At 43.6% G+C, this 25,766-nt stretch overlaps 1 protein-coding gene across 17 annotated transcripts in view; it reads right to left on the bottom strand.

Moving 5' to 3' along the window:
* Positions 1-25,766, bottom strand: part of AMBRA1 (autophagy and beclin 1 regulator 1) — a 173,906-nt gene that overhangs the window by 16,027 nt on the left and 132,113 nt on the right. For 16 of the 17 annotated variants that reach the window (XM_024749565.1, XM_024749566.1, XM_024749561.1 and 13 more), the window contains 3 exons: positions 15,864-16,052; positions 14,855-15,009; positions 1,270-1,409 (listed from right to left, as the gene is read on the bottom strand). In XM_024749565.1, the coding sequence (XP_024605333.1) occupies positions 1,270-1,409; positions 14,855-15,009; positions 15,864-16,052 (484 nt within the window). Of the gene's footprint in view, positions 1-1,269; positions 1,410-12,239; positions 12,522-14,854; positions 15,010-15,863; positions 16,053-25,766 lie in introns of those variants that run through there. The other variant, XM_024749576.1, reaches the window with a different exon arrangement.

The following is a 25,766-nucleotide window of genomic DNA, read 5'->3' as shown; positions in this document are numbered from 1 at the left end:
AGAACCAGGTTTTCTTTCTCCTGGGCCACCGACCTAGCTCAGCTGACAAGGGCTCAATCACCAGTCACCTACCAGGCCACAAGAACTGACCCAAATACACACTTTAGGAAAAATCACCAAGGGCCCTATCAAAAGGCAACATGGACACTCCCAGCAGCCAGAGACCCTACCAGACCAGCCACACCGTGCGTGTTCTGTGATCTGCAGGCTACCCTTGGAGAAGACTCTGCACCAACTGAAGGACAACATTAGGACGGCCTGGAGGCAGAAGTGGCATTTAGTCGGCTGGAACCCCACAGTAGCCCACGCAGCAATCAGCCTGATCTGCACTGAAGTACAGAGTTTCACCCTCCCCACCTGGCTGGGTCTGGAAATTGATGACAGACCTGGCTGATTCCCAGGGTCTTGAGTGAAAGGATACCTGAACAGACCTCTCTCCTCCAAAAAGCCAGAGGAAGGGGAGAAGCGAGTGTCATCAGGACTTAAGACAGGGATGCTTTGGTTCCCTGTCGCCTCCTACCCCCTACTTCAATCAAGACCAGTTAATTATCATTTTTATTCTAAACTAAGCTTTTCAATCTGCCTTCACTATTATGAGCCAGAACCCCAAGCAGAAAGGAAAACAGGCAGGACACAGACAGAGCCAGGCTGTCAGAGATCCATAGCTTGACAAATTAGGGCTTTAACAATATTCTATTTCCAATTTTGTTTCTTAAGTTAATGTCTATGGCATTTACACAAACCTGAGACCACCTGTTGAATTTTTCAAAAAGGGTTTAGAAAGGAATCTTTGATATCTATGCTTTTGCCTGCAGGGAAACTTTACTATCACTAGGAAACCAGAGAACGAGGGAAAACAAAGAAAAAAAAATACTGCCTTAGATTTAAAAACACCTAATAACTATACCAGTCTTTTGAAGATTTTTGGAATGGAGAGCTAACCTTACCATCCCCTAGGTGAAAAGGACACACTGAGGAGTGACGCCGAGAACGAGTCAGGCTCTAGCAGAATTTCCCATCTAGAAGACCCCACCTCAGCGGGGGTGGTGGTGGTGGTGGTGTGATGAATTGGGACATTGGGACTGACATATATACACTAATACGTATAAAATGAATAACTAATAAGAGCCTGCTGTATAAAAAAATAAAATTCAAAAAAAAAAAGACCCCACCTCACTGGCCAGATCCACAGGTGAATGCTGATGACTCCAGTCCTCAGCCTGGATGACCCCCTGAGTCCCCACCCCGCCAGCCCCTTGAGCCACTCACTCTGGTCGGCAGATCACCAGGTCTCCTTTGTTGGTACCATAGGCCAGGCCGAGCCCTGGCTCGGGCAGCCACCGGGCAGAATTGATGCTGACATGTCTCCGCTGGTCAGCAGGCATGGGATAAAGGACGTTGAAAACTCTCTGGGTGAGGAAAAAAGAGGGAAGAAAAGAGAATGGGAGGAGAAACAGTCTGTTACCAATAATTACAAAATCCAAGGGGAACAAAGTCCCTCCTATAGCCTGAAGCAAGTTAACCACAGGGAAGAAAAGAGATGGTTGGACTGGGAATGGGATGACTCTTAACATATATCTGAGAACTTGGGGAAGCACAGGGGAGGGTGGGACCCTCTTACTTCAGGTGAGGGCTAAGGACTGTCAGGAAATACCAGGGGCATACTTGGGCCCTTCTGCATGAAGCTTCACTATGCTCTCCTCATAGCCTTTAACATTTCTCACTTCATCACTTTTAAGGTAACCCCCTGGAAAGCCCCATGCAGAGCCTAGCACACCAGGAAGGACTGCCCCAAACTTTCCTCTGACCAGACCAACCAGTGAGAGCCAACCTCCACTGGTAGTCCTGTTACCATGGAAATCACAGCACTCTTCACTGCAATGGGGAACTGAAGGTGATAGGGGGGCGGGAGGGGGTGATAACATCAAAGAACATTCTTAATTCATCTAATTAAAAGCAATGTTAAAACTGCTATTGTTAAGGAAACCTAAAAGGTGCAATAAGATGTAGGAAGCAGGGCAGATGGGAATCTTGAACACACACGTATATGATTTCTTTCTAGCTTATATAAATCACCATTAAACAGATCAGTTCCATTTTTCAAAGGGAGTCTCCTTTCATTAGTCTACATCTTTCCAAAGCTACTATTTTCTCAGGGGGCAGCTTAGCTTGTCTCAGGTTGGGCTGAAGGTGATATCTGGCTACTGATCTACACAATGTTCCAGAATCGACTTTAGTCAGAGACAGGTACAGGGCAGTGGAAGAACGAAGGGCATTATTTAAGAGTTAGAAAGATCTGGGTTTGAGTCCTGGCGTCACTGTGTAACAACTTCTCTGGATCTCAGTTTAAAAAGAGACAGCACCAGGCTTCCCTGGTGGCGCAGTGGTTGGGAGTCCGCCGGCCAATGCAGGGGACATAGGTTCGTGCCCCGGTCCGGGAAGATCCCACATGCCGCGGAGCAGCTGGGCCCGTGAGCTATGGCCGCTGAGCCTGCGCGCCCGGAGCCTGTGCTCCGCAGCGGGAGAGGCCACAACAGTGAGTCACACACACACACACACACACACACACACACACACACACACACACACACAAAGAGACAGCACCAACACTCAAATAATAGGGGAGATTAAAAGAAATGATGTATATAAAATGCCTGATGTGGTGCAAGCTCATAAATGGTAACTCTTGTTATTATTACCATGAACTTGCATCTGGGGCTTAAAAAAAAACAAGAAAAACACATCATCAGGCCCTATGAAAAGGACGTGAGGCTGAGAATCTATAAACTGGAGTTTTAGTCAATACAATGTTTTCTCTTTTAGCCTCTTCAGGTTTTTATAAAATAAGGATGAACTTCATCTGTCTTTACCTGTCCCTAAGGGTTGATGGAAGGGGAAAAAATGAGAGCGTGATTTAGAAAGTAATATTAAAAAATGAATTCAGGTCAGTATAATAATATTATTTTTCTGATTATCCTGATGAGAGACCCTGCTCCACCAAAAAGGTAAATACTGAGCTAAGGGTCCACACCATTTACAGAAATCAAGTGATAAGAAGTCCTGCATTTGGGAACTTGTTCATGTGCCTTGGGTAGCTATCTGAAAGGCCTTTACCAGGACAGCCTCTGGACTAGAGAAGACAGCGGCACGTGTGCTCGATGTAATGACACACACACAGAGAATCCTGTTATAAAAATTCCCCAGCTTCGTGGTGCTGAGAAATGTGCCTGGGCAGCTTATAGCACACTGCTGGAACAGCCCTGTTATGGTCCTGAGGTCGAATGGGTCTGTTACAAATATGGAACTGGCTCTGGTTTGAGGCATAAGACAGACTGCCCCATGGCTGCTGCTGCTGCCTTAAGAACCTCCTACCTCCTATGTCCTCCCCATATGACTCAACTCCAAATTTAAGAATTAACCAGGGCTCCTTAAATCTTTGGCCTGAGGAGACTACTGAAAAAGAGCCCAATGAAGTTTACGAATTTCTAAACTAGTCATCCAGAACATGCTTGCCTGACCTTTGGATAATCCCTTCCTTACACGTACATACCTGGCAGGAGCCTGGAATGAATTCATGGCTACTCCTCTCCATCGGCCTCACTACTGGCTGACTGTCCACAGAGATGGCAATGCCAGTCTTTTCCCCTTTGCACCTAATCAACTCTTTTCAGGGGATGGGTGTGGGGCCTTCATCCTTTCTCACAGAGGTTTTCACTTTTCCAGAAGATAATCAATGGTTTCTGTCCAACCTATTGGCTATATGGTTAAATATGACTTGATATACAAATCAAAAGGACAAAGTGGCTGTGATCAGACAACTGTGGCTGGGATCACTTAATCTGTTAAATTTTTCTTCTCCCAAAGGTCAGATAATATAAGTTGGGGATACACCCAGAGTTCAGAAGGGATGTGCGTTAATTTCAGTGGGTTCGATGAGGGGAGCCTTATTTTTTGCCTGTGGCAGTTCTAATGGGATTCACAAGAGTCTCCCCTAAAATCATAATGATTCATTATTGCAGGCAATGGGCCAGAAGGGCCAGAGAAAGTGGTCTTGCAAGAAGGGAGACAATGCAGTTAGTAAATCAAATGCTTTGAGGTTGCGCTGAGTGTTTTGACCGCGGTCTCACAAGAATAAGGATTCTTTTCTAGAAATGTTCCAGACCAGGAAAGAAGCAAACAAAGCCTCTCACATGTCACAAATTTACCTTTTATAGTCTGTTGCTGCAGAGGGATTAACAAGCAAATACTATCAATTTGCTTCTAAGTACAGGAATTTGCTCTGGGGATAAAACCATCAAGAAGCCAGTATGATGGGTGACCCAGCTTAGGTGAGACAAGGTCAGAGCAACTGGAGAGAAGTAATTAAAGGCTGAGACCCCTAGACCTTGCTGCACAGATATTCACAACCTCCATGGCTATAGGAGTCATGGGGTATTGATTTGTCCTCCGACTCTGGCAGCTCCCCACCCTGCCCAAGTCCTTAAACAGTGTTGAAAGGGCAGCTCCCAAGAGCCCATCTCCTCCAGTGTTTGGGTATTAGGCTAAATCCTGCTTTGTGGCAGGAAGCCAGAAAATGCCACGTGAAGATCAGTAGCCTCCAGAATTCCTGATAAGCACTTGCTTACTTATCACACTCTAATGTGGGGGTGAGAAGGAAGGAGATGACAAGGAGATGACACAGAGGATGCAGGATGGGTAGGATCACTGATTTACAGGTTCTGAGAGGTCATCTGATCCAATGTTCCTATTTCACACATGCCTGGAATGAAAGGACCCTAGGGGAATGAGAATGTGGCCCATTTGGAAAACCACCCAGAGGTATAGTGTCCATTCCTTTCTCTGGCCGCAGTTTAACAGCTCTGAAAGTACCTCACGGACAGGAACTACTCCTCACAATTAGCCCTAGAGACAAGACAATACTGGGCAACAAGTTCCCCACTGCTGACAGATGGCTATAGCTCTGGCTACTCCCAAACCATTTATGGTTTCAGCCATCAGTTTTTCCAACCCAGTGACTGGGTGATCTGTGAGCCTCCTCCCAGATTTCAATGGGGGCTGGCTCCATAAACCCAAAGTTCATCAGCACTGACAAGAAAGAAGATCCGAGACAGTAAAGGAAGCTCTGGTCTTTATTTTAAGGCACTCCAAATATATCTCCAGTAAAACCTTCCTTAACGCTAGTCAGGTGCCCAGAAGCTCCCTGTCAGATGTTAAGGACAAAGCCGGGGACCTGCCAAAAATGCCTCCCCCTCTCTGACAAAAGTGACACCTTATGAAGCTACACCACCAAACTCCATATACTGGAGGAGGATTATCAGGTTCTGGGGTCCCTTTGTGGGGCTGGATACAAAACCTGGCTGATTCATGTTTGCAGAGGCCTGGTTTCAACCTGTCTCCAGGGCAGCTATTCCCTGGTAGATGACAAATGCTGACAGAAACCCCTCTCCCCAGGCAGGCTGTTCTCATTTCTGTCTAACATCTGTGAAGGGAATTGGGATCAATGAGCTAGAAGGAACAAATTTTTTAGAGTCAGTGCAGTCTCAGCATGTCAATAGGGAATGAGTCAGGTCACCAAGATCTTTACAGTTCTAAGGAGTGGGAGAAGATAATTCCTCTACTTCAGGGGTCCAAGACAATGTCTTGTACCACTTGCCTCTATCCCTCAAAGTCTCTAATAGGAAGTAGGAACAAAAGAAAACAGTTCCCAGATCAAAACTAAAAGCGTCTTGTTTCTTGTTCAAAGATAGACAGGAAAAGAACGAGAGGTAGCCAGGAGAACTCAGTGGGAAACCTTCCTCTCCATCCTTCTAAAATTTAGAGGAAAAATGTATTGCTGCCCTCAACAAGATGCTTTCTTTACTACCACATGTCAATAAAGCTCACACCATTAGTCCAAGTAGCAAACTGCATTGCTCAGATCAGCCCAAATAAGAAGCTAAAAGAAAAAAAACTTTTGCAGTTTTCTTGTTTACATTTGGGAATCTCATTATCCTTAAAAGCTGGAACCTTGCCACTGTGGCAAGAGGTCAAGTGCGGTCGGCAGATCTCCCTTGTTTTAACCAAGACAATGAAAGCTGGCTGAAGGAAGAGGACAACTGGAAACTGAGGCCAGAAGGACCATGAGAGAAGTCGCAAGCCAAACGGGCTTTGAGGAAGAAAGGACTTGTGAGGAGGAGAAATGCCTTCTGGGTCGTGATGAGAATCAAGGGAGGCTTTAAGCTTTTAGAGAGGGTTACTAGAGGAGAATTAACTCTCTGGAAAGAGGAAAAAACATCAGTGGAAAGCAGATGCTAAGAGACAGCTGACCTTTTCATTGGAAATGGATGGCTATACTTCTTGTCACAGGCTGAGAAATGCACACATCCCAAAACAGGCAGGGGGAGGGATACTATAGTCATCCTTTTTTTCTTTTGGGTTGATTTGCTTAGATTCATCAATTACTGGAGTTTCTTCATCCCTAGGAAAATGTGATTGTTTTTCAGAACCTTTAATTTCTTTTACTGTCTCTAAGCCTTCTTTATATTCTACTTTGGAGTTTAGAACTCACAGAATGTTGATTTTAAAGTGGTTATTTAAAAACAAAAATCGGAATACCAAGTCACTTTACTTTCCAGACTCTTTGTTCAGTTGAAGCAGGAACAAATCTGCCTAGAACACTCTTGTTTAAACCAAAGCTCCCCCAGCAGAAAAGAAGCGCAAACAGCTCCTTTTCTTATCTCTTGGGAACTTGTTGCCCTCCTCTGTTCCTGATAACCTGATGCCTTGTAGTCATTTCCAGCCAATCTCCTGTGATTTGTTGAGACCTACAGACTTTGTCTTATTCACCTGTTCCCCTCAAAGAGATCCCAAGGACAGTCAGAGAACAAGAATTTTATTTTTCAATCGGCCTGATGCTTTCCAAAGTCCATCTCTGGCTATTAGGATTGAAGCACAGAGATTACTTCAGTTGAGGGATCTACTTCTGTGCTAAATCAAATACCAAGGCACTCAACGCTCCTGGAACTCCCAGAAGTTAAAATAATTGCTTCCTCCTGTGCCCACACCTCTGTGCACAGCACAAGTTCTTGAACTTCCTCAGTTTTCTAAATCTCAAAGGAAATGGCCAAATGAGTAGTTGTTCTAGATATTCAGCTCAGATAAGGGAGTCTTTTAATATATTCATACACTTTACTTGATCCATATTTTTTTGAAAGAAGAAAGCTCAGGACGGGGGTTAAAATAAAATACTTTCAGCTTCTACAAATGCAGAAGTTGGTTCTCCTACCAATTCTTTTTTTTAAAAAATAAATTTATTTATTTTAGGCTGTGTTGGGTCTTCGTTGCTGCGCGCGGGCTTTCTCTAGTTGCAGCGAGCGAGGACTACTCTTCGTTGCAGTACGCAGGCTTCTCATTGCGGTGGCTTCTCTCATTGTGGAGCATGGACTCTAGGTGCGCAGGCTTCAGTAGTTGCGGCACGCGGGCTCAGCAGTTGTGGCTCACGGGCTCTAGAGCACAGGCTCAGCAGTTGTGGCACAAGGGCTTAGTTGCTCTGTGGCATGTGGGATCTTCCCGGACCAGGGATGGAACCCGTGTCACCTGCATTGGCAGGCGGATTCTCAACCACTGTGCCACCAGGGAAGCCCCTCCTACCAATTCTTAAAAAACAAAATGTTTTGCCTTTCACTTCTGAAACAGCCACTGGGAATCTCTCACCATTTCTCAGTGCTGTGACTGGAACCCTGAGAAACTCACTGATACTGGGCAGAACTGTGGTCACTAGCAAGACACTCTATATTTTCGTAAGAATTATATCTAATACTTATGTTTAATTACCATTTCCTGAGGCACGTGATAGGCACACTGATGGTGCTGGTGAGTAGGGGTGTGTGTTCATGTACGTGCAGGGAATACACAGCACACAAGATTTCAAAGCGACATATTCCCAGAACGAATGCTGAGTGCCTCCTGTGTGCCAAGCACAGTGAAGGCTGGGGATACAGCAGTGAAAAGACCCGTTAAGAAGCCAGGTGTCCAGCACGTATGCACCAGGAGAGCAAGGTCCAGATCCATTTTGTTCATTGTATTCCCAGACCTAGCAAAGTACCTGGCCCAGGGTGGGGGCGCAATAAAATTTTGCTGAGTGAAAATAATAAAATGCAGCATAGATTGTGCTCTACTAAAAAGCGATGGAGGAAAGAAAGCATCAAAGTCGGAGGAATCTGTCATGGAAAAATTTGCCTAAATTAATGGCTTTGATTGTAGCTCTAACGTTATTTTTAATTTTTTATTTTGCCCCCTCCCTTCTCTGACAAACTGCATCAGAGACACCCCTGACTTCTCTCATACCTCCTCCCCCTTTCCTACAACATGCTGAAGAAAGGAACTTTTTGAGGATAGATGCTTTGTACCACATCTCAGAACTCAACTTTAAGATAATTGCAGCGGGAGCAGCTTTTACTCAACTGACAAGCAGCTTTAAGAAAATTAATGAGGACAAAATCTTAGGAAGGAGTAAATCATTTCTGACAACAAAACTGTCTCTCTTTTATCCCAATCTCCCCTTGAAGAAATAGTACCCTTCTAGGATACAAAAATAAAATATCTTTATTTTTGGTTTTTGCCACTCCCAAGCCCAGACAAGATTAAGAAGAAGCTCAGTTCCCTTAGATTGCTGGAGAATACTCTGGATTGAACTAGAGTTCTAGGTCACTTTTTTTTTTTTTTTTTGGCTACATTGGGTCTTTGTTGTTGCGCGCAGGCTTTTCTCTAGCTGCAGTGAGCAGGGGCTACTCCTCATTGCGGTGCATGGCCTTCTCATTGCGGTGGATTTTCTTGCTGCGGAGCACGGGCTCTAGGCGCGTGGGCTTCAGTAGCTGTAGCACGCAGGCTCAGTAGTTGTGGCTTGCGGGCTCTAGAGTGCAGGCTCAGAAGTTGTAGCACATGGGCTCAGTAGTTGTGGCTCATGGGCTCTAGAGCACAGCCTCAGTAGTTGTGGCACACAGGCTTAGCTGCTCCATAGGATGTGGGATCTTCCCGGGCCAGGGCTCGAACCCATGTCCCCTGCATTGGCAGATGGATTCTTAACCACTGCGCCACCAGGGAAGCCCTCTAGGTCACTTTTGAAAACCAAACTTTTAGAATCTAGGAAGTACTGATGACTGGATTTGATCACAGGCTAAATTCAGGGCAAGGAATAAGCCACAGTAAAGATTATATGTTGAAGAATGGAGATAGGATAAGCCAAAAGAGCCTATGCATGTTAGTTACATAATGCTGGTCAGTGCTGACAGAGCTGGCTACCCATCCCGACCCAGGGTCTAAGCTACAATTTAGTTATGACTAATTTGAGTACTCTGGACACCAAGCCTTTTCTGTGGTTCATTTTAATGAACTTATAATAATAATAATCAGTCATCACTAGGCTGTTCTGTGAAGATGGCTATGAAATTGTTTGAAATAAAGAAAGCCAACTAATGTTTCTTTATAACCAGGGTGACACTAAGATATCCATTAATGGGTACCACAGCGACATCTTCCATCCAAGGATAACAGTGAGTTGAATGTTGGAAAAAGGAACTCAAGAACTACACCTTCAGATGGGGAAGGTCCTGGAGAGAAAGATATTTCTTCTCACTTTTTAAGCCTAAGAATCTCTGTATTCTATAGCACGAAGGCAAACAGGAATGGGATCACGGTTAAGAGCCTCAACAAAGTCAACTGTGGGCAGGCAAGAATTTTAATTAGAATTGGGAAAAAGGCTCCACAGCATTAGTCTTTAAAGTACCATCACTAGGATGCTAGCATATCCAGAAATGCTATGGGCAGGAGGTACTCATCAATTTCTCAACTTCCTGAAAGTATATGAAAGATCTGGTTAAAGGAGCCATAGAAATAAACCAGGTGAGATTCCAGAGACAAGGTGAGAGCAAAAAAGAAAACGACAAAGCTATACTGACAGATGAGGTCTAACTGGGATCCCCATGCAGTTGATGATTGGTTCTCAATCTTGACTCAGCATGCAGACTCAACTGGAGGGCTTGGTAAAACAAGGATGGCTGGGCCCTACCCTCAGAGCTTCTGATTCAGCAGGTCTGGGACAGGGCTGAGAAGCTGCATTTCTATTAAGTTCCCTGATGATGCTGACTTAAGTCCCGGGGAATACACATTGAGAACTACTGGCCAGTTAGATATAAGTAGGTTGTAGGTCTAAAAAAAATCTGCTTCCTTTTCCAGCTGCCTAGGACCTACTGAGAATGAAGGGGATGCATATCTTTAGAGCTGGAGCTCTAGAGGGAGAAGGTATACAAGGGGACTGTCTACTACTGAAGAGCAGAACTCTCAGGGTCAAGAAGGGGTTGGGGGAGGCGGGAGAGAAGAGCGGAAGAAGGGGGAGAAGAGGGGGGAGAGAGAGGGGTGGAGGGAGGGAGGGGCAGGCTTTCTTTCCAACACCCCCTCCAAACTAACAATCTGTCTGGGTAATAGTTGCTCAACCCTTGAATACAGTTTCACCACATAGCCACAGAGAAAAAGCTTTCAATAAAATTGACCCTTAAGTATTGATATTTGAGGCTTGGCCTTAAAGAGCACAATGCTGTCCCATGGAGAAAGGAGAGCTAAACTGCTTTCTGTCCCAGGGCTTCTTCTCCCACCCAAGTCCCTTGTCCATCACTTCTGCCCAAACTGCCCCAGCACTGCCTCCCCACCTACACCCACACCTCGACTGCTGACGTTTGCCCCCATTCCTAGGTAAAACAGCACTTATTACAAACTGGAGGCATAGTTTGCTATATGACTATTTCTGGTTTCATTAATAATTTTATATTTTTGTTATTATGCTTTCACTTGGTTACAACCAAAGTTATTACATTGTGTAAGTTACCATAATTTTAGAAGATTAATTGCAGTTTTCTGCTACAATATTGTGCCTTGTTCCAATTAGAAAATGAAAAGCAGAGAGAGAACTCAGGCAGTTTAGTGTTTTGAGAATTCAGCAAAACTTCAGCTTAGCAATCTTTAAATGTCTAACTTAAAGACCAAACAGAAATTAACAAAAAGTCCTACTGGCTCAAGTGTGAGGGAGTCAGATGGCACATAAGACCCTGAGGCAGAGATAGTAGCATATTCAGCCTGAAAGAGCCTCGAATCGACAGACGGAAGGGGGAGATAAAATATGTGCCTAGTCTTATTTTTCCTGATTTGCCAATGATACTTAAATTGGGAAGACTAAGCCTAGCCTTAGTAAGCAGAGAAGGGAAATATCTGAGGACCCTAGATCCTAGAAACAAGGATAATAATTAAACTCAACACGGGGAAGAAAATAATTCAGCACATAGAGATATTCAAGGGAGAACCCTGTAAAGCAACAACAGTTGAGAAAAATGGGAGGTGAAGCACGGACAGCCAAAAAGCTAAGAGTTTTATAAGAGATAGAACACAAACACCACTGTGCCTGCAACAAAATTAGCAAAGGATCAAAGCATCACACATAAAACCACGATAAGAAGTAAACCTGAGACTGTATCTCTGCCTCTGCTGAAGAGGCTGAGGGCAGAAACCTAAAATGAAGAAAGCAGTCATTAAGAACAGCAGTTCTCAAACTCAAGTGCGTATCAGAATCATCTGGAAAGCTTGTTTTTTTTGTTTGTTTGTTTTTTGCGGTACGCGGGCCTCTCACTGTTGTGGCCTCTCCCGTTGCGGAGCACAGGCTCCGGACGTGCAGGCTCAGCGGCCATGGCTCACGGGCCCAGCCGCTCCACGGCATGTGGGATCTTCCCGGACTGGGGCATGAACCTGTGTCCCCTGCATCGGCAGGCAGACTCTCAACCACTGCGCCACCAGGGAAGCCCTGGAAAGCTTGTTTTACAAATACAAATACCCGGTCCCCTTCCTGTCCAATTCTTATTCTGATTTTGGTCTGAAGTGGAGTCTGTATTTTAACAAGGACCCCATGCATTCTAATGCAGGTTGTCCAAGGAGCACAGTTTGAGAAGCACTGATCCAGAGGTCTGAAGAACTGCTTAGAATAAGCATGCCAAGGCGAAGAGCAATTAGCAATTCATTTTTACAGGAGTTTTCATATGGGATTGTGTAAGAGATCATCTCTTGGGGAGAGATGGTCACTTAGTGGGAATTAAAATAAGTCGATGCTCTGGAGGATGCTCTCCTGGGAATGTCTGCCGGCCCAACAATTTCACCTCTCTGAACGTTACCACGGTGAATTCCAAGAGGTAACATCACAGAGAAGGGGGATTCTGGGTAGAAAAGCTCTAGGACAGGCCCAGTACCCACAAATTCCTTCAAGGACAGAGCTTGACATTACAGATGGAGACAGCCACCTATACTTACCTGTGCAAAGAGGGAGATGCTCTACTGTCCCATTAAACCCTCGCTCCCTGTTCTCAGACAAAAATGCACTTCTTGCCTTAAACGGTGGTACAGCACAGCTATCCAAAAAAGCTGGTGTCTTCCCTTCCACCAGTGACTGAATTCAGGGACATGTGCTGAATGCTTTGGTGCCTTTGGACGTAAGGGGCAACCAAGACCTGGAAAACCAGAAACCTTTCTGTAGCACGGGGGTTTAAAGTCAGACTGGGTGGACACAGGGTGAGCAAAACCTTGTTGAGAAGCCCGGATCCTGCCTCTTGTGTGAGAAAAATGCTTCCCAAATGAGAGCTTTCTAGTTACTTCAGCTCCCTCTCCTAAGTGGCAGATGGGGTCTAATGAGAATCAAAAAAGCCCTGCTGGGAATGCTGAGAAGTAGCTCTTGTCCTGAGGCATGCAGCAGCTGGCTAGGTGCCTTGAGCCCCTACACAGCAGACTTCTCCAACTGCATTCCCTGAGCTGACGGCCCCATATGTGACAGCATCTTGGCTCCCGCCCTGGAGCTGTTTGCCTTTAGCCAGATGTTTCTGGCTACTTTTAGAAAAGAGGAACCTTGCTAGGATGGAAGACTGGCAGGCTGTGCCCAAAAGTTGGGCAGGAGCCCTCGCTTCCAGAAGAGGCTGGAGGTCCTCTTCTGGATGTCCAGAAGATGTCCATTAGTGTTGCTGAAATCAGATCCTCTCTTAATGATTAGAAACAATTATTCCACAATTAGGTAGGAAGGGTTAGAAGAACAGCAAGGATCAAGATTCTAGGTGGTAAAAAGCAGACACCAGGTACTTTTACCATCCAAATCTGCTTAAGATAAGAATATTTAAACTAAAATTCACCTTCCATCCTCATTTATCTAGGTAAGAAAATAGGATTGATGAACTTCCTGCAAAGTCCTCTCCCAATCACTCAATGTCAAATATTTCTAGTCACATGGATTCAAGAATCAGAACTTTCCTGTCATTGTGATGTCAAGAGCAGAGAATGCCTTGTTTCTACCCTTTCAGAGGCATGGCAGGACACGATGTCACCCATCAATGGTTCTGCTAGTTACCACCTAGAAACAATAAGGATGCTTTTCTTGAGATTCTCTTTCATTTATTCAGCTTCTCCTAAATGAGAGGTTTCTTATTAGGTATTTGGAGTTCATAAAGATGAAACAGACACGATCCTACTCTCAAGGAGCTCGGCGGCCAAGAGAGGAGAACGATGTGGAAATAAATAACTGCAGTTCAGTGTGATGAGTGTTAACACAGAGAGTGTACAGGTACAGGGGTGGCACAGGAGGGAGTGGTCAATTCTGTTTAGGAAGGTTCCATAGAAGGGGAAGAGCTTGCAGGCAGTTGGGTTTCAGGGAGAAAAGGGCACTCCAGGTAAAGGTACCCTGGCAAGAGAGAGCCTTACTAATTCAGGGGGCTTGGAAAGTGGCTCAGTAGAGTTGGATAGAAGGTCCTTGTAGGAGACAGGAGGGACAAGAGGCTGGAGACACCACACCTGGCCACCCACTTTCTATTGCTTTGTATATAATGGGTCCTATCTTTAGGGTTTTTTCTTTAAAACAAATGCTTCATATTCCAGGCTGAATTCAACACGTATCTACATGTGTGGCACTAAATGAGGGACCCCGGGGGATATGCCCCTAAGGAGCTTACACTGAACCTAATTGGGTGGATTAAACATACACACCACACTGCTAAAGAAAACACAAAACAACACATAAACAAGTGCATAAAACTATAAATGGCACAGCATACGTGCTAAGGGAATTCACAGGTTCTTAGATTGAGACCGAGCTTAAACACCATCTAATTAGAGAGGTGTTCAAATGCTCAACTCCCCTTGACAAAACCCTGGCCAAATGAGCACCCATGGGATGTGGGAATAATCTCAGTCAGAAACTAGACAGGTTGAGTCCAGGAGGCCACTAACCCCAGGATGCCCAGAAGGCTTTTATGGCAATACAAGCAAGGACGGCTTCAGACAAGAAAGGGTCCTAAATAGAACATTTCTCTGCTACTGAAATGGATGGGACAGTTAAGAGCATAGCAGCTGCCCAAAGTCCTTATCCTCCATCATGATTACAACCTCAGGAAAAGAACATTTCATAGTATACTATTTATCTCTTTTTATAGCTTGCGTCCTGAAAAATTTATTTTAAAAAGAAGCATAAATATTTCATTGGGTTCTCTGTGTATCTCCAGACTAAAGGTTTCATGTTGAGGTAAGGAAGTATTCAGTTTGGTCTTTATGCAAAGATCCTTTCAGGCCTCTGGGGACCCAGCTCATGATTTAGGGTATGAGAAAGCCCCTGCCTTTTAATAGTCCAGAGCTTCCAAAAGTGCGGTCTGCTGGTCATTACTAGGCTGGACTGGAGTCCTTCCTGGCTCCTTATGGGCATGACATCTCTGGTCCTGGCTGGGAGACCACAACCTTGTCCTGCATTACCCTGCCAGCCAGGCCTAGGAGAGCCGCCATACAGTGAAGCCACGAGCAATGCACTCACCCTCATGGAGGTCTCGCCACCATGGGCCTGTTGCAGCCTGAAGACCTGGGCCACCATGTGCTCCGTGGAAGGGTGCAGCAGGATCCTTCGTGAGGCCAAGCCCACCATTACATATCGACCCATCGGGGACAGGCTCACTGAAATGGCATTGGGACCTGAGGGCCAGAAAAACAGAGAAACATCTCCCAGAGTTCTTGCTATTACAAGGGAATAATTTTCCCTCTTAGTCTTTTCTCTTTCTCTCTAATCTTCATCTTTGTTTGGTCACTCTGGGGTTAATCTCATAGGACTGTAGTGAAGAGTGCAATGAGAAGGCATGTAAAGTACTGAGTACAGTGTCTGACACATAAAAAGTACTTTATAAATGCTAATCAGTATTATCATAGAATCACATTATAAAAATTATTATACTGTAAATACTATTTTGAAATCTACTTTTTTCACTTCATCCATTACGAACATTTTTCACCATTAAATAGTCTTCTGTAAGAGCATTTTAAAGGCCAAATGGTATTCTGCCTTATTAATGCACCATTATTTCTTTAAGCAACTCTTCACAATTTGACATTTTTCTCTATGATAAATAACACTGCTGTGAACATCCTTCTGAATAAATCTTGCATAGTTTTCTGATTATTTCCTTAGAAGTGAAATTACTGGATCAAAGAGAACATACATTTTGGGGGCTTTTAATACACAATGCCAAACGGCCTTGCAGTGTGTGTGTGCCCACTTCCCCAAGCCATGGCCAAGAACGAAGCTCTCCCTTATTCCTGCCCATAACAACAGGAGTATGCTGGTGATGCCACTGTGGTAGGGAGGACTCTTATTCTGAGATTCTTCTGCAATGCTACTAGCCAGCACAAAGCAATCTTCCTCTGACACGTGCCCCAGTGAAGCAGGGGCAGTATGTGACCATTACTCCCACCTAAGCTATACCTCACCTAGGAATGCCCAGGCCAAGGTACCAGCATCCCTTTGTCACCAAGTTGGGCTTCCTATCCCTTACCAAATCGCTTGGTGTAGAGCATTTCGCCCAGGTTATGGGGGGCCAGAGAGTACACTGCCAGGATGCCTTCATCAGGAAAGCCCCTTTGGCTGCTAGGGATGAAAGCCGCCAGAAGCTGGCCATCTGCAGAAATGTCACAGCTGGCATCATTGTAGATCTTGCAGTTCTGCACCAGCACATTCATGGAGGCTGCATCAGACAAAGAAAGAAAAGAGGGTAAGAAAGTTTGGAGTTGATGGTATAAAAAATTCTGGGTCAAGAAATCTGGGGGTCTCTCTAAGGGCCTGAACCTGAACCCTCTCTAGAAATACTAAAGGCTGCCTTATCAAACTAAAATGTCATGGAACAAGCAACACAAGACACACAAAAGATATGTCTCTTCTACCACTTTAATAGGAAAGTACAGAGAGTCAACACAACCATAACCACATGCTGAGCCTCAGCTCACACTTAGGAAACATCATTTGAGAGATGAGCTAGGGAAAAAGTTATTAAAAATTGTTCCTGGAGAGCCACTCAACAGCTGTTATTGTCCAAAACTGAGATGAATGAAAATGTAAACCCACTGATTCCAAGAAATAGGTGATCCAGGTAAAACTTCCTTGGGGGTGAGAATCCTACTCCCCATCTCTATGTGACCTTGGAGAAGGAAATCATTTCACCAGTTTTCGTCTTATTTTCTCATTTAAGAAAACTGGAGCATTTAGAGACTTCAGTCTTCTGGATGGCTCCTTGCTAATGCTAATCCCTAATTCCACAAGAGAGGATAAAGAGAAACAAAGCCTAGCCCTGGCTGGATGGCTGGAACTATTTTCATTTCTCACTACGCTCTATCCCTCACCCATACCATAAGCCAACGACCATGGGCAGCCCCAGTCTGCACGTAGCAGTTACTGAGAATTTAAGCACAGTCAGCCAGGCAGCAGGCAGGCTCAGCACCAGCGAGGGAACGGGTGGGGTCGGAGGTGGGGTGGAGGAATGCCTGTCCGTGGGGAGAATCGTGCCACATGACAGGACTAATGAGATGTTAGCTAGCTCTGGGGCTGCGCCTGCATGATTTGTTCCGGTTTTCATTTGAATCCCTCTCTGAGGCCCATTGTGCAAATCCCTGCCGGGAGGAAGTGGCCTACCCTTGATGTGAGCCTGGAATCAGATGGCCCACACCATGGGCATGAGCAGAACAGCACAACACATCCAAAGGGACCAAGCTCTTCTGGGCTCTGTCTCATTTAGATCTACTTACATGCAAAGAGACTAATTCACTTTCTCTTATTTGAAGGAGATCACTTCAGATGTCCACTGTCAGAGGCATTATGGTTAAAACAAACAAAAAGGCAAGTTCAACTGCCCTCACCAGATTCCAGGGGATCTACTCTAGGAAGCCAAATGGCCTGACCAGGAAGGTCAAGGGCAAGTTTCCCCAGGAAATTACCTTAAGGAAAACAAAACAAAGAGCTGCTTTCCAGGGGGAACTTGAGACTTGTGGGATCAGGGATCCAGAGTGATTTCTAAAACTCTATATTCATCCCCCTTTCCCTGTGTGTGTTTTTAATGAAGCCATAGAGATGACAGAGGAGATCAAAAAAGACATCAGAACACATTGATTAGGCTATTGTGCCAACTCCTGGGGGCTGACACGTACAGCACCATTACACATAAAGCTGAGGAGGGACCACAAGGATGGTTCTGTTTGCTAACTAATAAGATAATGACATCCAAATACTCATTGCTATCACCATTAGGGCTCTGTACTGCTCAACTTCCAACCCACCATCTGCTCAAGCCTGTATGGCTAGATTTATCTAGTTAGCACTGAGACTGTCTGCTCCTTACTCAGGGTCCCAAGCCTGTTGCCAAAAAGATAATCTCCTCCCCCTTCCCAGGACTGACACATGATTACAGTTGGGGATACAGAACCAAAGCAACTGCAGGAGCTTCAACAGTGAGTCCAGGGACTTCCCTAGTGGCGCAGTGGTTAAGAATCTGCCTGCCAATGCAGGGGACACGGGTTCGAGCCCTGGTCTAGGAAGATCCCACATGCTGCGGAGCAACTAAGCCCCTGTGCCACAACTACTGAGCCAGCACTCTAGAGGCCACGAGCCATGACTACTGAGTCTGCGCGTGCCATAACTACTGAAGCCTGCGTGCCTAGAGCCCATGCTCTGCAACAAGAGAAGCTAATGCAATGAGAAGCCTGCCTACCGCAACGAAGAGTAGCCCCGGCTCGCTGCAACTAGAGAAAGCCTGCGTGCAGCAACAAAGACCCAACAGAGCCAAAAATAAAATAAATTAAAAAAAAAAAGTGAGTCCATCTTGGTTTTCTAACCTTTATGTTGGCACAATCCTCAGAAAGGTAAAAAGAAACTGACAATTTAGACTGCAACCATCAAAGGCAGAGAGAGAAAGAAAGCAATGACAAGTATTAAGTAGGACATGAAAATAAACGGAAAAGGAAATGGGACTCTGTGGGCTTTAAGACAGCTTTGTATGGTTTCCATTTTATCTACATTTAATGTCCCAAAAATGCATGGTGAGTATTTTATGAAAGTCGGCTTTTCTATCTCGCTGTTACAGACATCTAGCTTGTATGTGTTAACCCCCAATTCAGTCAAACATATAGAAGCCTACGATGACCCTCAAAACTCACCACCAACATTAGAAAAGCACTGAACTAGATACTGCCAGATTAATTACTAAGAGGGGTCTGCGGGTGAGGGGGAAAGTACAAGTAAGGTTTTCCATCTTTTGGGAGGCTCGGCTTTAAGCCCACGAAAAACTGGGCATATAGACAAAAAGCATTTTGTCAGCCTCAAATTCAAGCCATGGTGTTTGTGTTTGTACTGTATTATGATGATTCCAAGTCAATGGCCATCTCCCAAATTTTGTCCCCTCCCCTCAACTCCACCCAATTTCACAACTGCTCCCAGTTCCTGCAGTGAGCTGAGAGAGAGATATGCAAATAACAAGTGAAAAGAGAATGCTAAAAATTAAAATGGAGCTTCTCCAGCAGCATGTTTCCCTTTCAGAACTTGTACAGCTAGAGATCTAGGGTTTTACTTCTACCATAATGAAGGGGATGTAATAGGCACAGAGTGATCTGGTAGCTTCACTGAGTGGTGGGTGGTGTGTTTACAGTTTCATTAATATTTCAAAGCTCCAATTAGCAATTTACATTTATTGCTTGTTGTATATTAATTTCATGGAAATTAATATACAACAAGCAATGGAAATGGAAATGTTCAGTTACAGTGGTGAGTGGTCACTGCTTCAATTCGCTCATGCAGCTTCTTCTCGTAAGGCTGAAATTTTGATGAGTTAATTTACAAAGGGAGAGATTTCCTGGGTCTCTGTTACTTCTTTTCTCAGGCCATAGCAACGTAATGCACTAATGACAAGGAGAGCTCATCCTTTTTGGACTCAATAATGATGTAAGCAGGTAGAGAAAAAGGTGAAGTTAAATACAGTTTAAGACAGTGGCAACCCACACACCACTAGAAACCTTTGTTCTGCTCCCTGCCTTGCCTTACCACAGTGGTTCTCAAGTATCAGCATGCATCATAATCACCTGGAGGGCTTATTAAAACACAGAACGCTGGGGTGAGGACTGAGAATTTGTATTTTTAGCAAGTTCCCAGGCGTCTGATGTTGCTGGTCTGGGACCACACTTGAAAACTGCTGTCTCACCAAACAGTCCTTGACCCCTGAGCTGGAGCTCCAGCAAACTGCCCTGCACTTAAAGGCAAAACACATGTGGGGAATGATGATGGAGCAGTTAGCTGGGCAGCTGAGAATGGAAATAAAGTCTAGGAAAGAAAGGATTTTTCAAATCAAAACTGCTTAAGAGCTTCAGGGGGCAGCTCCAGGAGGAGCAAAAACGATGCAGAAGACAGCAGGAAGCCATGTTCCAGACTGTGCAATGTAGTCTCCTCCTAATTATAAACGATTCCAAGTTAAAATGCCCTAGCAGGGAATGGGAGGGGTAAGAAGTACTGACGCCTGGAGGAGCAGAGGGCTCTGCCTTTCTATCAGCTCCATAAATTATAAACAAACACCTTGTACAAAGATCGGTTTGTAGCCTGTTGCTGGCTGGCCAGATGAGGCCACGGGAGCGATGAGCAGTTGCAGTACTTTTACAAATGCATTAGATATGGATTTGGAAAACCCAAAGGGGTTTAAATCAGCAGGAAAATTTCCTTTTCACTATCTCTGAGCCCTCAGAGTTCAGAATAGGACCTCCTGCACAGAGCTCCAATGACACTATATAAGCATTCCCAATGGCACCAATCACTACATCCTCTCTGGATGTGTGTGTGCCCCACACTGCTCAGCCCCTGGGTTTCTTAAGGTCCGTTCCGTCAGGGCACCCTGGTGACTAATGCTATTCTCCCATAAGAGTTCACTCTTAAAAACCACAGTGAATCTAATGAGCTATTTTTTTCCCCATGAGAGCGGTTTCAAACTTATCTATGTTATATGAGGCCTTATTCACAAATTTCTAAACGCTTTACAGATAGTAATTCATTAATCCTGTATCTCAACTAAGAGAAACAGGTGGTAACACTCTTTAGCCTAATTCTAGAAAAGAGTTAAATTCAATTCAGATAAGTCAGATGACCTCTTAACAACACAGTGGCTGCTGAACACGTGAGTAAAACTGAGGGCCAGTGGCTCCCAGGCATGAGCTGTGCCAAAGCCAAACACTTCCCTCCTCTGTGAAGTATGCAAGGTTCAGAAACAAATCCTACAGATTCCCAACTGAACTCTGCTGACAGCTGAATCTACCAGATTCAGAACTGTAACTAGACTTTATTCAGACCAACCAGAAAAAGCAGTTAGAGTTAATTACAGGAGCCTCAGGTGAAAGTGACTGTCATTCTAGAGGGTAATACCATGGCAAGGAACAATGGCCACCATCAGACATATACGTCCTAAACTCCTAGAATGCCAAGTATTTCCCAAGGCCAAAACTCTGAGAAAAATAGGGCACTTTTAAAAAGCAGAATTCTAACACCGCACAGGACTTAAATGAGGAAGAAAGGTGAGCCAAACTAAATGAGTCAATCTGGTTGCACATGATGCTTTTTGATCAGCTCAGGTTTTACAACAGCCATGATCAAAGGAAGTAAGAAGGAACACAGAAGGTGAATGACAGGAAGTTGTAGTCAGAACAAGTGGAGGCTTGTACAAAGAATGTTAAGGACAACCAAAAAGACTGTCTCAGCTCTGCTAGCAGCATATCCAATGCCTGTATTCTTCTGAATATTTGGTTTTTCTATCAAAGAAAATTGTCTCCAACTGGGGAGAAACAACATGCTTCAGAAGGATCAGAAGCCAATTACAGATGAGGCAACAGGTTAAAAGAGAACTATCTTTTTTACATGAACATGACTTTACAGAGATGGAAAATACACCTCTCAGAGTACTGAAAACAGGGGCAGGGGTGACTTTAGAATTATAGCCATACTCTCAAAGAATCACAGTATAATTTCCAAGAAAAAGACATGATAAAAAGAGCTAACATTTACTGACCATTTACTACAGAAAGTGCCAGATGCCGTACAGAGTGCCTGACATGTATCAATGTTAACTAATTTAATTCTCCTAACAATCCTATGAGGTTGGCACTATTATAACCCTCATTTTATAGACAAGGAAACTAAGGTGTAGAGAGATTAAGTAACCAAGGTCACACTGCTAGAAGGTGGCTCAGCAAAACTTGAACCTGGACATGGTAGCTGAAGAGTTCATTTGCTTAACCATCACAGGACAGTTCACAAAGAAAACGTTATCAAAGAACTACCTCTCCCTATGCTTGTGAAAAAAAGGGAAGAAAAAAGCATCAGGCTCCGACCTTTAAAGTATAAAAAGTACCAAGTAATTCCAATACTATTTAAGCTGTTCCAGACAAAAAGAAAAACTTTCAAATTATATTTGTAACACAAGCATAACACTGATACCAAAACTCATAGATTTTATGAAAAAGAATAGGATAGATCCATCTCACAAATTTCAAGGAAAAAACTCTTAAGTAAATTATTAGCAAGCTACATGGAAAGAATTTAATGTTAAAGCATATACCATGAACCAGGTGGGGTTTATTCAAGGGATGTAAGGTTGGGTTCAATATTACAGAATCTATCAACATAATGATTTCGGGGCTTCCCTGGTGGTGGTGGTTAAGAACCCACCTGCCAAAAAAAAAAAGAACCCGCCTGCCAATGCAGGGGACACGGGTGTGAGCCCTGGTCCGGGAAGATCCCACATGTCATGGAGCAACTAAGCCCATGCACTGCAACTACTGAGCCTGCGCTCTAGAGCCCGCGAGCCACAACTACTGGAGCCTGCATGCCTAGAGCCCGTGCTCCGCAACAAGAGAAGCCTCCACGATGAGAAGCCTGTGCACCGCAACAAAGAGTAGACCCTGCTCATCACAACTAGAGAAAGCCCGCACAGCAATGAAGACCCAACGCAGCCAAAAATAGATAAATTAAAAACAATAATAATCAAGGGAAGTTTATTGGTACTATTGGGATTTAAAAATTAATTTAAGGTCAATTAAGTCTCCAGATACTTGTTTAAAAAAAACCATAATGATCTCATTATTAGGTCAAAGGAGAGAAAAAAACATGATCATCTTCAGAGATGCTGATAAGGCAGGACTAAATTTAACATCTATTCTTTTTTTTTGCGGGGGCGGTTAGGGGGGAGTCCTAACCACTGAACCGCCAGGGAATTCCGAGTATCTATTCTTGATTAAAAACTCACAATAAAATAAGAATAATGACTTCCTTAAAACAATAAACTAGTTCTGGTTCAACCCAAAAGTCAGCAATATGCTTACTGGGAAAAAGCTAGAAGTTTTTCTACTGAAATGAGGAATGATATGAGCATGCCTGCTATTATTTAACATTGTTCTGATGGTAGCAGCCAATGCACTTAGACAAGAGGAAGAAATCACAGGTGTACAACTTGGAACAGAGGAAGTAAAATTAATACTATTTACAGATAACATACTTAGAAAACCCATGAGATTTAACTGAATAACAACTATAATTAGTAAACAAATTCAGTAAAATAGAATTTTTTTTAAAGCTTGTAACAATAAACTTTAAAAATGTATAAAATTACACGAAGAAAACTTTAAAACATTCCTAAGACCACAAGAGAGACTTGGAGAAACTGAAAAATCATACCATGTTCTTACATAAGAAGATACCATAACAATATTGAGTCTCCTTAAGTTACTTTATATGTTCAATGCGATCGCATTAATTACACTAACAGAATTTTTTCAGGGGGGTGAAGGGAAGAAGCGAGGTAGTTTTAAAGTCCATACAGAAAACCAAAATGTTTAAGCAGGCAAGAAATTTTGGATTAAAAAAATAACAAGAGGAGACTAGTCCTACCAGATTCTAAAACAGAGCCTCAAACTTAAACCAATGTGGTACTGTTACATGAATAATCAGACAGATCCCTGGGACAGAAGAGACAGAATAAATACATCCAAATACTCAACAGGAAATTAACAGGATGAAAGTGACATCCCAAATCAATGGGGACAAATAGATCATTTTATAAACTGGTTGCGACAAATGAGTAGCACATGGGAGAAAAGTTGGATCATACTCTGCTTATTTAGGACTAGGTTAAACTTCTGATGAATCAAAGATTTAAAGTAAAAAACTAAAATATAAAAGTACTAACTGATCTTCTTGATGCTGCCACAAAATCTAGGAACCATAAAAGGAAAGTTGGATAATTCTGACTACTTAAAATAAGTTCTATGACAAAAATAACCTTCAGCAGAGTCAAAAGACAAATGACAACCAGGAAACTCCTATTATGAGTTAATTTTCTGATTTATAAAGAGCTCCTGTAGAACTGGTAAGGAAAAGATCAACAACACACACAAAAAAAATAGGTAAAGCACAGAGACAAGCCAAGAAAAGGCAACACATGTGGCTAAATGTATGCAGAGCCACACAACCTGGTTTATAATATGAGAAATACAAATTTAAAATACCTACATACTATTTTTTTTTTTTTTTTTTTTTTTTTGGCTACACCACGCGGCTTGCAGGATCCTAGTTTCCTGACCAGGGATTGAACCCTTGCCCCCAACAGTGGAAGTGCAGAGCCCTAACCACTGGACCACCAGGGAAGTCCCACCTACATAGTATTTTTTACCATCAGATTTGTAAATACCCCAAAATATGATAGCACATTCTACAAGCAAGAGTTTAGGGACACATGCACCCTCATGAACCACAAGGGAGTGTATAAATTGGTATCATCTCTACAGAGGGTGATTTAGCAGTATCTCCCGAAATCACGAATCTACATATTCTTCCTCCCTACAATTCCATTTCTAGGAATTTATCCTATGATATACTTGCACATATGACAAACTGTGGCATGGTTTGTATAGCAAAAGACTGGAAACAAAAGTTCCTCAGCAGAGGGGCTTCCCTGGTGTTCCAGGGGTTAAGACTCTACACTCCCAACACAGGTGGCCTGGGTTCAATCCGTGGTTAGGGAACTAGATCCCGCATGTTGCAACTAAAGATTCTGCATGCCACAACGAACATCCCACGTGCCACAACTAAGACCCGGAGCAGACCAAAAAAAAAAAAAATTCCTCAGCAGAACACTGGTTAAAAAATAACTGGTTAAAAAATGGACAGTGGGGGACTTTCTTGGTGACAAAGTGGTTAAGAATCGGCCTGCCTGGTCCAGGAAGATCTCACATGCTGTGGAGCAACTAAGCCCGTGCGCCACAACTACTGAGCCTCCGCTCTACAGCCCGCAAGCTACAACTACTGAGCCTGTGTGCCACAACTACTGAAGCCCGCATGCCTAGAGCCTGTGCTCTGCAACAAGAGAAGCCACCGCAATGAGAAGCCTGCGCACCGCAACAAAGAGTAGTCCCCGCTTGCCACAACTAGAGAAAGCCCACATGCAGCAACAAAGACCCAACACAGCCATAAATAAATAAATAAATATGTGTGTGTATATATATATATATATAAAGGACAGTGGGATACTAGGCAGCCATTAAAAAAGAATTGAGTAAATCCTTTATGTACTGATACGGAAAGATCACCAAGACGTAAAGTAAAGAAAGCAAGGTACAGAAAGAAAAGTATGTATAACATGCTACCATTTAGGTTAAGTAGAGGTGGAAAAACAAACATTTGCATGTACTTGTATATACATACGATATCGTTGAAGAGGTATGCAAGACACTGCTCACTGTGGTTGCCTATGGGGTGGAGTGGTGGGTAGCTGGGAGCAGGATTGGGAAACTTTTCACTGTATATCCTTTTATATTTTAAAAATCTTCGGTAAATGTATTTCAGATTATAATAAAAGAAACGAAGCAAATAACGAAACAAAGTACCTAGGGAAAATTATGGCAAACACCTGGGCCAGAAATCTATAAACAAGCAAACAGTATTTAATAAGGGAAAAGGTAGATTGCATTTGATTTCTAGTAAAGAATAGATTATTGAACATGCGGCTTAAAAGCACTTAGAAAAAAATGATTGCTACTGAGGTTTCACTAAGATCAGGACATGAAAAAATTGACCTCATTTTCATGGTCTGATAAGGATACCAAGATTGGCATACTGGGAAATGCCATAGAAGGGGCTATCTTGATTACTTTAAGGTATGTGACCAACTCTTACAATACCTTATAGACAAGATAGAAAAATATGGGCTTCACATGCGAACAAACAAGCCTAGGTGCAAATTCGTGAACCAAAATTGACACAGAGCAAGCCTACAGGAACATACCACAACACTTGGTGCAAAGTCCTGACTGATGCACTAGTTTTGCTAGCAATCCAAAGTTAAGACAGAGGGGGGACTTCCCTGGTGGCACAACTGGTTAAGAGTCTG

Source organism: Neophocaena asiaeorientalis, unplaced genomic scaffold (assembly GCF_003031525.2).
Source record: "Neophocaena asiaeorientalis asiaeorientalis breed wild unplaced genomic scaffold, Neophocaena_asiaeorientalis_V1.1 scaffold43, whole genome shotgun sequence".
NCBI classification, from domain to species: Eukaryota; Metazoa; Chordata; class Mammalia; order Artiodactyla; family Phocoenidae; genus Neophocaena; species Neophocaena asiaeorientalis.
This window is presented reverse-complemented; position numbering and strand designations above follow the sequence as displayed.